The sequence below is a fragment of the Sturnus vulgaris genome (genome assembly GCF_052056855.1).
Source record: "Sturnus vulgaris isolate bStuVul1 chromosome 33 unlocalized genomic scaffold, bStuVul1.hap1 SUPER_33_unloc_1, whole genome shotgun sequence".
Lineage (NCBI taxonomy): Eukaryota > Metazoa > Chordata > Aves > Passeriformes > Sturnidae > Sturnus > Sturnus vulgaris.
In genome coordinates, this window is record NW_028275901.1 from 42,540 (window position 1) to 57,726 (window position 15,187).

Sequence of the window (15,187 nt, forward strand, 5' to 3'; positions counted from 1 at the left end):
GGATAATGGGGGAATATGGGGGGGATAATGGGGGGATAGAATGGGGAATAATGGGGGAAATATGGGGGGGATAATGGGGCGGATAATGGGGAATAATGGGGGGGATAATGGGGGAATAGAATGGGGAATAATGGGGGAATATGGGGGGGATAATGGGGGAAATATGGGGGGGATAATGGGGGGATAATGGGGAATAATGGGGGGATAATGGGGGGGAATAATGGGGGAAATATGGGGGGAAATAATGGGGGGGATAATGCGGGAATATGGGGGGATAATGGGGAATAATGGGGGGATAGAATGGGGGAAAATGGGGGGGATATAATGGGGATATAATGGGGGGAATAATGGGGGAAAATGGGGGGGATATAATGGGGAATAATGGGGGACAAATAATGGGGGATAATGGGGAAAATAAGGGGGAAAATGGGGCGAAAATGGAGGGAAAATTGGGGGGAAATAATGGGGGGAAATAATGGGGGAAATAATGGGGGAAATAATGGGGGGAAATAATGGGGGGAAATAATGGGGGGAAATAATGGGGGGAAATTTTGGAGGCGATTTTGGGAATTTTTTGGGTGGAATGTGGGGATATTTAGGGTGTGATTGGGGATATTTTGGGGATATTTGGAGTGTGATTTTGGGGTATTTTGGGGATATTCAGGTGTGATTTGGGTCTATTTTGGGGCTATTTTGGGTGTGATTTGGGGCAATTTTAAGGCTATTTTGGATGTGATTTGGGGATATTTTTGGAGGAATTTGGAGCTACTTAGGGCGTGATTTTGGGGCTATTTTGGGAGGAATTTGGAGCTATTTTTGGGGCTATCTGGGGTGTGATTCGTGGATATTTTGGGGCAGTTTGGGGTGTGATTTGGGGGAGTTTGGGGTGTGATTTAGGGTGTGGTTTGGGGCTATTTTGGGGCAGTTTGGGGCAGTTTGGGGTGTGATTTGGGGCTATTTTGGGGCAGTTTGGGGTGTGATTTGGGGCTATTTTGGGGCTATTTTGGGGTGTGATTTGGGGCTATTTTGGGGCAGTTTGGGGTGTGATTTGGGGCAGTTTGAGATGTGATTTGGGGCTATTTTGGGGCAGTTTGGGGTGTGATTTGGGGCAGCTTGGGGTGTGATTTGGGGCTATTTTGGGGCAGTTTGGGGTGTGATTTGGGGCTATTTTGGGTGTGATTTGGGGCAGTTTGAGGTGTGATTTGGGGCTATTTTGGGGTGTGATTTGGGGCTATTTTGGGTGTGATTTGGGGCAGTTTGGGGTGTGATTTGGGGCTATTTAGGGGTAGTTTGGGGTGTGATTTGGGGCAGTTTGGGGCAGGTGGTGCCCACCTGTCTCCTTGCGGGCGCGGCCCCGGCCCTTGCTCTGGGCGATGACGATCTCGGTCTCCTCCTGCGTCATCTCCGAGATTTTCTGCAGGAAAAGTTTCTCCAGAGCCTCAGCCATCAGCACAATGTCATCCCCTGGCTGGGAAAAATGGGAAAATCAGGAATTGGGGAAAAAAAAAAACAGGAAATGGGGAAAAAAAATCCAGGAACTGAGGGAAAAAAACCCCAGAAATAAGGGAAAAAATCCCCAGGAACTGGGGAAAATGGGGAAAAAAGAACAGGAAATAGGGGTTTGGTAAAAGGGAACTGGGTCTGCAGGGATGGGGGAGTTTTTGGGGTGAATTTGGGGTTGTTATAGGGAGAGGGGAGGATGAGGGGGGGGAGAAGAGAAAAATGGGGGAAAAGGGGGGAAAAATGGGGGAAAAGGGGAGGAAAAATGGGGGGAAAAAAGAAAAAAAAAAAAAAGGAAAAAATCCTGTTATCTAATCCTCTAAAAAGAAAAAAAAAAAAAAGGAAAAATCCAAATTTCGACTCCACCAACGCCAACGGGAACCAAGCGAGGCAGGAATTGTTCCCATGGAGCAAATTTCGATTTTTTTTATTTTTTTTTTTTTGTGCCCCAAAATTCCCAGGAATTTTTTTTTCCCTTACCTTGTTGTAGATGTAGCAGTTTGTAAACATGGTGTTGAAATCCTGGATACATTCTTGAGCATTCCAGTAATAATTATTTTCCAAACGTTTCTTTATTGTTCCCATATCCATCGGAGTTTTAATTATTTTATAATAATCCTGGAAGAGGAATAAAAAAAAAATTGGGAATTTTAGGGTTTGAAAGGTTTTGGGTTTTTCTGGTTCGTTGCTGGATTTAGCAGCAGCTGGATTTCATCCCAGAGTGGGGATTTTTAATTTAAAAAGGAGGAAATTTTGAGAAAAAAACCCTCAATTCTGGGTTTTGGGGAAAGGAGGAATTTAATCCCAAAGGCACCAACATTCCCTGAGTTTTTGGGAAAGAAATAATCAAATCCCAAAGGCACCAAAATTTCCTGATTTTGAGTTTTTGGGAAAGGAATAATTAAATTTTCAAAGCACCAAAATGTCCCAATTTTGGGTTTATTAGATTTATTTTTAAATACATATTTGTTTTTATATTTTGGGTTTATTTCCCAAATTCAGGTTTTTTTGGGAAAAGAAGATTTTAATCTCAAAGGCATCAAAAATGTCTCAATTCTGGGTTTATTTCCCAATTCTGGGTTTTTGGGAAAAGTGAAATTTATTCATTCCAAAACCACCAAAATCTCCTGATTCTGGGTTTTTGGGAAAGGAGGAATTTTTACATCCCAAGGGCACCAAAATTTCCAGATTCCAGGTGAGAAATTCCTAAAAATTCCAGCCCAGCCATGGGATCAAATCCAACCATGGGATCACCAACTCAACCATTGGGGGGTCACCAACTCAACCATTGGGTCATCATCAACTCAACCATTGGGGGGTCATCAACTCAACCATTGGCTCACCAACTCAACCATTGGGTCACCATCAACTCAACCATTGGGTCACCATCAACTCAACCATTGGGTCATCATCAACTCAACCATTGGGTCACCATCAACTCAACCATTGGGTCACCATCAACTCAACCATTGGGTCATCATCAACTCAACCATTGGGTCATCATCAACTCAACCATTGGGTCACCATCAACTCAACCATTGGGTCACCATCAACTCAACCATTGGGTCATCATCAACTCAACCATTGGGTCACCATCAACTCAACCATTGGGTCACCATCAACTCAACCATTGGGTCACCATCAACTCAACCATTGGGTCATCATCAACTCAACCATTGGGTCATCAACTCAACCATTGGGTCACCAATTCAACCATTGGGGGGTCATCAACTCAACCATTGGGTCACCATCAACTCAACCATTGGGTCATCAACTCAACCACTGGGCCACCATCAACTCAACCATTGGGTCACCATCAACTCAACCATTGGGTCACCATCAACTCAACCACTGGGTCACCAACTCAACCATTGGGTCACCAACTCAACCACTGGGTCACCAACTCAACCATTGGGTCATCACCAACTCAACCACTGGGTCATCACCAACTCAACCATTGGGTCATCATCAACTCAACCATTGGGCCACCATCAACTCAACCATTGGGCCACCATCAACTCAACCATTGGGTCACCATCAACTCAACCATTGGGTCACCATCAACTCAACCATTGGGTCACCATCAACTCAACCATTGGGGGGTCATCAACTCAACCATTGGGTCATCACCAACTCAACCATTGGGTCATCATCAACTCAACCATTGGGTCACCATCAACTCAACCATTGGGTCACCATCAACTCAACCATTGGGTCATCAACTCAACCATTGGGTCACCATCAACTCAACCATTGGGTCATCACCAACTCAACCATTGGGTCATCACCAACTCAACCATTGGGTCATCATCAACTCAACCATTGGGTCACCATCAACTCAACCACTGGGCCACCATCAACTCAACCACTGGGGGGTCATCAACTCAACCATTGGGCCACCATCAACTCAACCATTGGGCCACCATCAACTCAACCATTGGGCCATCATCAACTCAACCATTGGGCCATCATCAACTCAACCATTGGGTCACCATCAACTCAACCATTGGGTCATCATCAACTCAACCATTGGGTCACCATCAACTCAACCATTGGGTCATCACCAACTCAACCATTGGGTCACCAACTCAACCATTGGGTCATCACCAACTCAACCATTCCAGGACAATCCCAACTCCCTGATTTCTGAATCCTCCACATTCCAGGACAATCCCACCCCATCCCAGTGCCCAAATTCCCAATCCCACCCATCCCAGCCCCCCAATGCCCCCCATCCCCAGGGCTCTCACGGGCAGGTTGAGTTTGACGGCGTCCACGGGCTGTTGGAAGGGCCAGGCGAACTGGTGCTTCCACAGGGTTTTGAGCACCACCTTGAGCAGGTACTGCAGTTGGTTCGTTTGCCTCTTGGGCTTGTTGGGGTTGGACGTCTCCGGCGGGGGGGGATTGACCCCGATGCCGCCCCCGGCCTGGGCCTGGCCCGGGGCCGGCGCCGCCGACGCCTGCGCCGAGTCCAGCGCGTCGGGCAGGACGGGCACCGTGCGCAGGCGCGTGCCGGGACCGCTCTCGCCCGCCATGGCGTTCAGGCCGTTGCATTCCTCGCCGGACACCCTGCGGGGACACGTTCGGGGGGAAATTTGGGGGGATTTTGGGGGGAATTTGGGGGGAATTTGGGGGTTTTAGGAAGAATTTCGGGGATTATTGGGGGAAATTTGGGGATTTTTGGGGATTTTGGGGGGTTTTAGGCAGAATTTTGGGGATTGTTGGGGGGTTTTGGGGGAAATTTCTGGTATTTTGGGGGGAATTCGGAGGATTTTGGGGGATTATTGGGGGGATTTTGGGGGTTTTAGGGAGAATTTGGGGGATTATTGGGGGGTTTTTGGGGAAATTTGGGGGTTTTAGGCAGAATTTTGGGGATTATTGGGGGGTTTTGGGGGAAATTTGGGGATTTTTGGGGATTTTAGGGGAATTTAAGGGTTTTAGGCAGAATTTTGGGGATTGTTGGGGGGTTTTGGGGGAAATTTCAGGGATTTTGGGGGGAATTCGGGGGATTTTGGGGGATTATTGGGGGGATTTTGGGGAAATTTGGGGGTTTTAGGCAGAATTTTGGGGATTATTGGGGGGTTTTGGGGGAAATTTGGGGATTTTTGGGGATTTTAGGGGAATTTAAGGGTTTTAGGCAGAATTTTGGGGATTGTTGGGGGGTTTTGGGGGAAATTTCAGGGATTTTGGGGGGAATTCGGGGGATTTTGGGGGAATTTGGGGGAATTTTTGGAGAAATTTGGGGGATTATTGAGGAAATTTGGGGGATTCTTGGGGAAATTTGGGGGAAATTTTGGGATTTTTAGGGATTATTAAGGGAAAAGGGGCAGAAATTTGACGAAAAAGGCACAGAAATCTAGAGAAAAAAGGGGCAGAAATTTGGTAAAAAGGGGTGAAAATTTGAGGAAAGAAGCAAAAATTTGGGAAAAAAGGGGCAGAAATTTTGGAAAAAAAAGACAGAAATTTGGGTAAAAAGAGCAGAAATTTGGGAGAAAAAAGAGCAGAAATTTGGGAGAAAAGGACAGAAATTTTAGGAAAAAAGGGACAGAAATTTAGGAGAAAAGAGGCAGAAATCTGGGAGAAAAAGAGGCAGAAATTTGGGAAAAAAGAACATAAATTTGGGAAGAAAAGAGCAGAAATGTGGGAGAAAAAGGACCAGCATTTGAGAAAAAAACAGGCAGAAATTTGGGAAAAAGATCAGAAATTTGGGGAAAAAGGAATAGAAATTTGGGGAAAAAAGGGGTGAAAATTGGAGAATAAAGGACAGAAATTTGGGAGAAAAAGGGCAGAAACTTGGGAGAAAAAGAGCAGAAATTTGGGAGAAAAGGGGCAGAATTTTGGGAGAAAAGGGGCAGAAATTTGAGAAAAAAGAGCAGAAATTTGGGAAAGAAGAGGGGCGAAAATTGGGGAAAAAGGACAGAAATTAGGGAAAAAAGGGGCAGAAATTAGGGAAAAAAGGGGCAGAAATTTGGGAAAAAAGGGGCAGAAATTTGGGGAAAAAAGGGGCAGAAATTTTGGACAAAAGGGGCAGAAATTTGGGAAAAAAGAGCAGAATTTTGGGGAAAAGGAGCAGAATTTTGGGGTCAAAAGGGGCAGAAATTTGGGGAAAAAAGGGGCAGAAATTTGGGAAAAAAGGGGCAGAAATTTGGGAAAAAAGGGGCAGAAATTTGGGAAAAAAGGGGCAGAAATTTGGGAAAAAAGGGGCAGAAATTTGGGAAAAAAGAGCAGAAATTTGGGGAAAAGGGGCAGAATTTTGGGGTCAAAAGGGGCAGAAATGTGAGAAAAAAGGGGCGAAAATTGGGGAAAAAGGGCAAAAATTGGGGAAAAAAGAGCAGAAATCTGGGGAAAAGGAGCAGAATTTTGGGAGAAAAAGGGCAGAAATTTGGGAAAAGGGAGCAGAATTTTGGGGTAAAAGAGCAGAAATTTGAGGAAAAAAGGGGCAGAATTTTGTGGAAAAAGTGGCAGAATTTTGGTTAAAAAGGGGATAGAAATTTGAGGAAAAAAGGGGCAGAAATTTGGAAAAAAAAAGAGCAGAAATTTGGAGAAAAAAAAGGGACAAAAATTTGCGGAAAAAAGGGGCGAAAATTGGGAAAAAAAGGGTAAAAAATTGAGGAAAAAAGGGGCAGAAATTTGGGGAAAAAGAGCAGAAATTTGGTAAAAAGGCTCAGGAGCTGGGCTGTGGCTGAGGTACCTGGTTGGATACATGGCCATGGAATTGGAGGCGCACTCAGAGCTCGTCCATGGATCCGGCTCCGGGCACGGCGCCTCCACAGCCCGGCTCTGAAAGGGCAAAAAAAATAAAATAAAAACTCTGGGCATGGCAGGAAATGGTCACAAATCAAAAAAAAAAATCACCCTGGGCAAGTGGGGATCCCCAAAAACCAGGAGATCCCAACAGAAAATCAGATTTTGGCAGCAAAATTGGAGATTTTTCTTATTTTTTCCCTTTTTTTTACCCTGTTTTTTTTCTCATTTTTCCCCATTTTTTTCCCAGTTTTTCCCCAATTTTTTCTATTTTTTCCCAATTTTTCCTATTTTTTCCCATTTTTTCCCCATATTTTTCCCCAATTTTTCCCAGTTTTTCCCCAATTTTTCCCAGTTTTTCCCCCCATTTTTTCCCATTTTTTTTTCCAAATTTTCCCCATTTTCTTCCCTTTTTTTTCCCCAATTCTTCCCCTTTTTTTCCCCTGCTTTTTTCCCATTTTTTTCCTCTTTTTCCCCATTTTTTCCCTTATTTTTCCCATCCCAAACCCCCATTCCAAGCAGGGATCTCTGTCTGCTCCCCAGCCCAGCTCTGAGGGGGGAAAAAAAATAAAATAAAAACTCTGGGCATGGCAAGAAATGGTCACAAATCAAAAAAAAAATCACCCTGGGCAAGTGGGGATCCCCAAAAACCAGGAGATCCCAACAAAAAAAATGAGATTTTGGCAGCAAAATTTGAGTTTTTTTCTTATATTTTCTCCTTTTTTTTCCCCTGTTTTTTTTCCCCATTTTTTCCCTGATTTTTCCCAATTTTTCCCCATTTTTTCTCTATTTTCTCTCTGTTTTTGTCCCACTTATTCCCTGTTTTTTCCCAATTTTTCCCTGATTTTTTCCAAATTTTTCCCCGTTTTTTTTCCCATTTTCTCTCTATTTTTTCCCCCATTTTTTCCATTTTTTCCCCATTTTGTCCCAAATTTTCCTGGTTTTTTCCCATTTTTTTCCCAATTTTTCCCTATTTTTTTCCCAGTTTTTTCCCCATTTTTCCCATTTTTTTCAGAACTTTCCCCTGTTTTTTTACCATTTTTTCCCCAGTTTTCCCCCAATTTTCCCTGGTTTTTCCCCATTTTTTTCACAATTTTTTTCCATTTTTCCCTGGTTTTTTTCCCATTTTTTTCAATGGTTTTTTCCCATTTTCCCTGGGTCTGTGGGGATCCCCAAAAACCGAGAAATTCCCACAGAAAAATGAGATTTTGGCAGCAAAATTTGGGTTTTTTTCCCAATTTTTTCCCATTTTCCAGCCCCAAATCCAGGAAAAATCCTGGAATTCCCTCCCCAGGCTGCAGGAAAATCTGAATTTATCAGAATTTATCAGAATTTACCTGAATTTACCTGAATTCCAGGTGCCCTTTGCAGCTCTGGCTCCCTCAGCCTCTGACCTTCATTTTCCACCTTCCCCTTGGAAAAACCTCTGGAAATTTAAAAAAAAAAATGGGAAATTTCCATAAATTCCCATTTCCAGCCCCAAAATTCCCAATTCTGGCCCCAAAATTCTCAATTCAAACCCAAAAATTCCCAATTTTGTCCCCAAAATTCCCAATTCCAGCCCCAAAATCTCACCTAAAATTCCCCAAATTGCCCTAAAATGCCCCAAAATTGCCCCCAAAATTAAATTTAAATCCCCAGAAAAATGCAGGAACCACAAATCCCCCCCCAAGCCCAGCCCAAATCCAAGCCTGAGTAATTAAAACCGGGTTTAATTGGGTTTTTAGTGCTGGGTTTAAGTGATCCAGGGCCCTGAACTCATTCCTTAATCAGGGTTTTGTAATTAAAATCAGGTTTAATTAACAATTAGTGCTGAGTTTAAGTGATCCTTACTCAGGTTTTGTCACCTCTGAGTAATTAAACCCGGGCTTAATCAACATTTTAGGTTAATAAACAATTAATAATATTAATAATTATTATTAATAATCAATATTTTAGGGCTGGGTTTAAGTGGTGAAGCCTCAAATCCAAGCCCAGAATTCCAGAACTGGCTCAGGGAGGGGAAAAATGGGAAAAGTTCCCAAAATCCGAACCCCAAAATATCCAAAAAATGGGAAAAGTTCCCAAAATCCTCCAAAATATCCAAAAAATGGGAAAAATTCCCAAAATCCAAACTCCAGGACATCCCAAATTCCCCAAATTCTCTCCAATCCCTGCAATTCCCAAAATCTGGGAATTTTTCCTTTGGAATTCGCCAAATTCCCAAAATCCCCAGGTTCTGTTTCTCAGCATTTCCCAAATATTTTGATCCCAGGAAATTTGGGATAAAAATTCCCAAATTTCCTCCAGTTCCAGGCCAGGCCAATTCCCAAAGGAAAAAAAAAAATCCCAAAATTCCCAAGGAAAAGGGAGGAAAATGAGGCCAGAAATGGAAAATTTGGGATCTTCATCCCAAAATTCCAGCCTGGAAATTCCCATTTTTTTTTTCCAAGGTTTTCTGGGATTTTGGGATGAATTCTGCAAGGAATGGGGAAATCCATCCCAAAAATTCCCTTTTTTTTTTTTTTTTTTCTGGGATTCATCCCAAAATTCCCATTTTTTTCCTGGGATGGATTTTCCCATAAATTTCTCTCTTTTCTCTCCTTTTTTTTCTCCCATCCCAGAGGAATTTGGGATCTGGGGAATTCTCTGGGATAAAAATTCCCATTCCCTGCCTGGTTTTGGGAATGAAAAAAAAAAAAAATAAAAAAAAAATCGATTTTTCTGGGACAAAATTCCATGGAAAACGCTCTGGATCCTCCCCAAATCCAGGGAATTCTGAGCTCCAATCCCAAAATTCCCAATTTTCCCTGGGAATGGCAAAGGGATGGGTTTGGATTTTCTCTCCCTGTTCCCAAAAATCACCCCAAAAATCGGGATTTTAACCCCAGAATTCCCTGAGCAATCCCAGTTTTCCATGGAATTTTGGGATTTGGGATCACATGGGGCAGCCTGGAGAGATTCCAGGGATAAAAATCCTGGGGGGGGAAAAAAAAAAAAAAAAAAAAAAAAAAAATCCCATTTTCTCCTCAATTCTGGGCAGGGAATTTCATCCCAGATTCCCTGGGAATAAATAAATTAAAAATCAATCAATCAATCAATCAATCAATCAATCCAGGAATTTATTCCCACACCTGAAGAATCCCAAATTTCCCCCAAATTTGGGAAATGATCCTTAAATAATCCAAACTTTGAGAAATGATCCCTAAATTACCTCAAATTTGGGGAACTGATCCTTAAATAACCCCAAATTTTTAGGAATTATCCTTAAATGACCCCAAAACTTTGGGAATGATCCTTCAAAAAACCCAAAATTTTGAGAATGATCCTCAAAAAACCCCAAAATTTGGGAACTGATCCTTAAATTACCCCAAAATTTGGGAATGATCCTGAAATAACCCCAAAATTTGGGATTTGATCCTGAAATTATCCCAAAATTTGAGATTTGATCCTGAAATAACCCCAAAATTTGAGATTTGATCCTAAAATAACCCCAAAATTTGAGATTTGATCCTGAAATAACCCCAAAATTTGGGAAATGAGGCTCAAAAATCCCTGAATTTTCCCAGAAAAATCCTCCAACAGCCCCAAAATTCCACAAGGGAAGCTCAAAACCACCCCAAAAATTGGACAGACCACGCTCAGAAATCCCAAAACTTGGCCAAAAGATCCTCAAACCACCCCAAAATTCAACAAGAGATGCTCAAAATCACCCCCCAAAAAAATTCAGCAATAACCCTCACAACACCAAAAACTTTAACAATTAACGGTCAAAAATCCCAAATTTCCACTAAAGATCCTCAAACAGCCCCAAAACTTCGGGAAACGAAGCTCAAACCATCCCAAAATTTGCCAAACCATCCCAAAATTTGCCAAACCACCCCAAAATTTGCCAGGTGAGCCTCCAAAAAACCCCAAAATTTTGACAAATGATGCCCAAACTCCCCAAAAACTTTGGAAAACGAAACTCAAAGCACTCCAAAATTTGACAACTGACGCTCCAAAGTCCCAAAAATTCACCCCAAAAAAATCCTCCAACAGCCCCAAAATTTCGGCAGATTTTGCACAAACCCCAAAACTTTGAGAAATAAACCCAAATTCAATCAGTGATGCTCAAACCACTCCCAAAATTTGACAAACGAGGCTGAAAACCCCAAAAAACCTTCGACAAGTAACGCCCAGAATTCCCAGAACTTTTACAAAATATTCCCCAGCAGCCCCAAAATTTGACAGATGAGGCCCAAAACCCCCAAAACTTTGGGAAATTCATCTCAAATAACCCCAACATTTCAGAAATTCATCTCAATAATCCCAAATCTTTGGGAAATCCATCTCAAACAACCCCAAAACTTTGGGAAATCCATCTCAAAACTCTGACAAACCAAGTTCAAAGCTCCCAGAATTTGACAGATGAGGCTCAAAACCCCAAAACTTTGGGAAATTCATCTCAATAATCCCAAAACTCTGGGAAATTCATCTCAAACAACCCCAAAACTTTTGGAAAATCATCTCAAAACTTTGACAAACCAAGTTCAAAGCTCCCAGAATTTGACAGATGAGGCTCAAACCCCCAAAATTTCGGGAAATTCATCTCAAACAAACCCAAAACTCTGGGAAATCCATCTCAAACAACCCCAAAACTTTGGGAAACCCCAAAACTTTGGAAATTCCTCTCAAACAACCCCAAAACTTTCCCAAACAAAGCTCAAACCACCCCAAATTTGGGAACAAGCGCCGCTGAAACCGCCCCAAAATTTGACAGACGGTGCCCAAACCACCCCAAAACTTTACAAAATCCTCAAAGTTCCCCCCAAATTCAACAAGAGACGCTCAAACCACCCCAAATTCCACAGCACGGCCTCAAACCGCCCCAAAATTGGACAGGAAATGCTCAAAAGGCCAAAAGTTTGGGAAATGATCCCCAAATGACCCCAAAACTTCAGCAGGCGATGCTGAAAGGCCCAAAATTTGACAACAAATCCTCAAAACGCCCCAGGAATGACAAGTGAGGCCCAAAACACCCCAAAATTTGGGAAAGGATCCCAAAATCCCCCCCCCAGATCCCCCAAACTTTGAGAAATGATCCCCAAATCCCCTCAGATCTCCCCCAAATCCCCTCAAACTTCGGGAAAGGATCCCCAAAATCTCCCCAGGTCCCCAAATCCCCCCCAAATTCTGGGAAACAAACCCCAAATCTCCCAAAACTTTGGGGAATTATCCCAAAATGTCCCCACATCCCCCTCATATTTCGGGAACAAACCCCAAATCCCCTCGAATTTTTGGAAACAAACCCCTCAGACTTTCAGAAAAAATCCCCCCAAACTTTGGGAAATGATCCCAGAATCTCCCCAGGTCCCCAAATCCCCCCCAGATTTTTGGAAACAAACCCCAAATCCCCCCAAATTTTTGGAAACAAACCCCAAATCCCCCCAAATTTTTGGAAACAAACCCCTCAAATTTTCAGAAAAAATCCCCCCAAACTTTGGGAAATGATCCCAAATTGTCCCCAGGTCCCCAAATCCCCCCCCGAGATTTTGGGAAATGCTGCTCCAAACCCCAAAGCTCCCAAAACCTCGGAGCCAAAAGCTGCCCCCAGCTCCACCCGGCACCCCGAGCTCATTAAGGCTTTAATTAGCAGTTAATTAGCCCCGGGTTCACCCAGCCCAGCCCCAGGGAAGTGTTTGAAGTTGGGATCCCAGGGATAACGGGGAATTTCCCGGGAAAACCCTGCCCGGGGAGGGCTCGGGGTCAGCCCCGGGAAACTGGGGGGGGGTTGGGGGAGTTCGGGGGAATTTTGGGAGGATTTGGGGAATGAAATCCAAAGGAATGGAACTGGGGGAGGGATTCCCACCCCAAAACCTCAGCAATTCCCTCAGGCTCCCAATTCTCATCCCAAAATACCCAGGAATTCCCTCAGCGTTCCCTTTCCCACCCCAAAACCTCAGCAGTTCCCTCAGGCTCCCAAATTTCATCCCAAACCTCTGGGAATTCCCTCAGGATCCAAATTACCATCCAAAAACCTCAGCAATTCCCTCAGGCTGGAAATTCTGACCCCAAAACTTTGGGAATTCCCTCAGGTTCCCAATTCCCATCCAAAAACCTCAGCAATTCCCTCAGGTCCCAAATTCCCACCCCAAAACTTTGGGGATTCCCTCAGGTTCCAAATTATCATCCAAAAACCTCAGCAATTCCCTCAGGGTGGAAATTCTGACCCCAAAACTTTGGGAATTCCCTCAGCGTTCCCTTTCCCACCCCAAAACTTTGGGAAATCCCTCAGGTTCCAAATTATCATCCAAAACCTCAGGAATTCCCTCAGGCTGGAAAATCTGGCCCCAAAAGTTTTGGGAATTCCCTCAGGATCCAAATTCCCACCCCAAAACCTCAGGAATTCCCTCACGTTCCAAATTCCCACTCCAAAACATCAGCAATTCCTTCAGGTTCCAAACTCTCATCCCAAAACCTCAGGAATCCCCTCAGGTTTCAAATTCCCATCCCAAAACTTTGGGAATTCCCTCAGTGTTCCCTCTCCCACCCCAAAACCTCAGGAATTCCCTCAGCTTCCAAATTCCCATCCCAAAAAAACGGGAATTCCCTCAAGTTCCCAGTTGCAATCCCAAAGACACTCCCAGGCTCCAAATTCCCAGCCCAAAACCTCAGCAATTCCCTCAGGCTCCCAATCCCCATCCCAAAACATCCCAGAATTTCCTCAGGATCCCCTTCCCATCCCCCAAAAAACCCCAGGGATTCCCTCAGTGTCCCCCTTCCCACTTCAAAACCTCGGGAATTCCCTCAGAACATTCCCAAAAATCCTGGCAATACCCTCAGGGACCCCAAAATCTCGTGGACACCCCCAGGTTCACAATTCCCACCCCAAAAAACCGGGAATTCCCTCAGGCTCCAAATTCCAACCGCAAAATCTCCCAAAGACACCTCCAGGCTTCCAATTCCTACTCCAAATAAACCGGGAATTCCCTCAGTGTTCCCTCTACATCCCCAAAAAATCAGGAATTCCCTCAGCGTTCCCTCTTTATCCCAAATAAATCTGGAATTCCCTCAGTGTTCCCTCTACATCCCAAAAAAACCGGGAATTCCCTCAGTGTCCCATTCCCATCCCAAAACACTCGGGAATAGTTTCAGGAACTCCCTGTTACCCCAAACCATCCAGGAATTCCCTCAGAGCTCCATTCCCAAACCCAAATAAACCGGGAATTGCCTCACTGCTCCATTCCGATCCCAAAAAAACCAGGAATTCCCTCAGGGACCCCTTTCCATCCCCCAAAAAACAGGAATTCCCTCAGTGTTCCACTGCCATCCCAAAAAACCCAGGAATTCCCTCAGTGTCTCATTCCGATCCCAAAGAACTCGAGAATTCCCTCAGGGACCCCTTCCCATCCCAAAAACCGCCTGGAATTCCCTCAGGGTCCCCTGTCACCCCCGGGGACCCCCTTGCCGTGCCCCAAAACCCCTCAGAGCCCCTCAGGACTCCGCCATTCCCAGAGCCGAGCCTTCCAACGCCTTCGCTCCCGAGGAGCGGCACAAAACCCCCGGGAATTGGGGAAAAGCGCGCTGGGAAAGGTCAAACCCGCCTGAACCGGGCCCCGTGAGGGGCCTGAGGGGGCAGAGCGAGGCCACAGCACCGGAACCGGGGAGGCCGCGCAGCCTCGGGCCGCCCTCAGCGCGTCCTCCCCTCACGGCGAGCGGGCCCCGTGAGGGGCGGGAGCGGCCCGGGCCTAACGGGGGCGGGCTGGGCCTAACGGGGGCGGGCTCCGTCCGCCACAGCGGCGCGGCCCCGCCCGACCCCGCCCGGCTGCTCGGGCACCGCCGCCGCCGTCCCGGGCTTCACTCACCGCGGGCCGGGCCGGGCCGGGCCGGCGCTGCCGCCGCGCAGGAGCCGCCGCCGCTTCCTCCCGGTCCGCGACAAAATGGCGGCGGCAGGAAGTGCCCCCCGCGCGCCGGCCCCGCCCCGCGCTACGCCAACGGCGTAGGGCGGCCCCGCCCGCGCCGCGCACGCCCGCCGCTACGCAAACGGCGTAACGCCGCGCCGGGACTCCCGTACGCCAACAGCGTAATGCGGCGGTGAACGGCGCTTACGCAAACAGCGCAGCGCGGCCCCGCCCGCCCCGCCCCGCGCCGTACGCAAACGGCGTAACCCCGGCGGCGCAGGGCGGAGGGCGCTCCGCCGCGACCCCCGCGCCCCCCGGAGCCCCCGCGCCGCACGGTAACGGCGGCCAGGCCGCGCATCCCCCGCCGGCCGCACCGGGAGGCGGCGGAGACAGCGGCGGGCAGCGTGAAACGCGGCGGCGAGCGGCGCTTGCGCCAGCGGCGCCCCCGCCTTTACGGCGTTGGCGCAGCGGCGGGGCCCGCGCCGCAGTTTACGCCGCTGGCGTAGCCGCCCTGACGCAGCGGCCGCATTACGCAATGCGGGTTACGCCGGCGGGGCGACGTAAGCGGCGTTGGTGAATCA

At 46.3% G+C, this 15,187-nt stretch overlaps 1 protein-coding gene across 4 annotated transcripts in view; it reads right to left on the bottom strand.

The window, feature by feature from the left end:
- Nucleotides 1–14,693, bottom strand: part of BRD4 (bromodomain containing 4) — a 40,538-nt gene extending 25,845 nt beyond the window's left edge. For 2 of the 4 annotated variants that reach the window (XM_088157446.1, XM_088157447.1), the window contains exons 1-6: nt 14,571–14,693; nt 8,082–8,170; nt 6,692–6,780; nt 4,251–4,569; nt 1,981–2,118; nt 1,333–1,468 (exon numbers count right to left, since the gene is read on the bottom strand). In XM_088157446.1, coding sequence (XP_088013572.1) covers nt 1,333–1,468; nt 1,981–2,118; nt 4,251–4,569; nt 6,692–6,711 — 613 coding nt within the window. In that variant the 5' untranslated portion in view covers nt 6,712–6,780; nt 8,082–8,170; nt 14,571–14,693. The remainder of the gene's footprint in view (nt 1–1,332; nt 1,469–1,980; nt 2,119–4,250; nt 4,570–6,691; nt 6,781–8,081; nt 8,171–14,570) is intronic. The other 2 variants (XM_088157448.1, XM_088157449.1) reach the window with 1 other exon arrangement.
- Nucleotides 14,694–15,187: the final 494 nt, after the last annotated feature.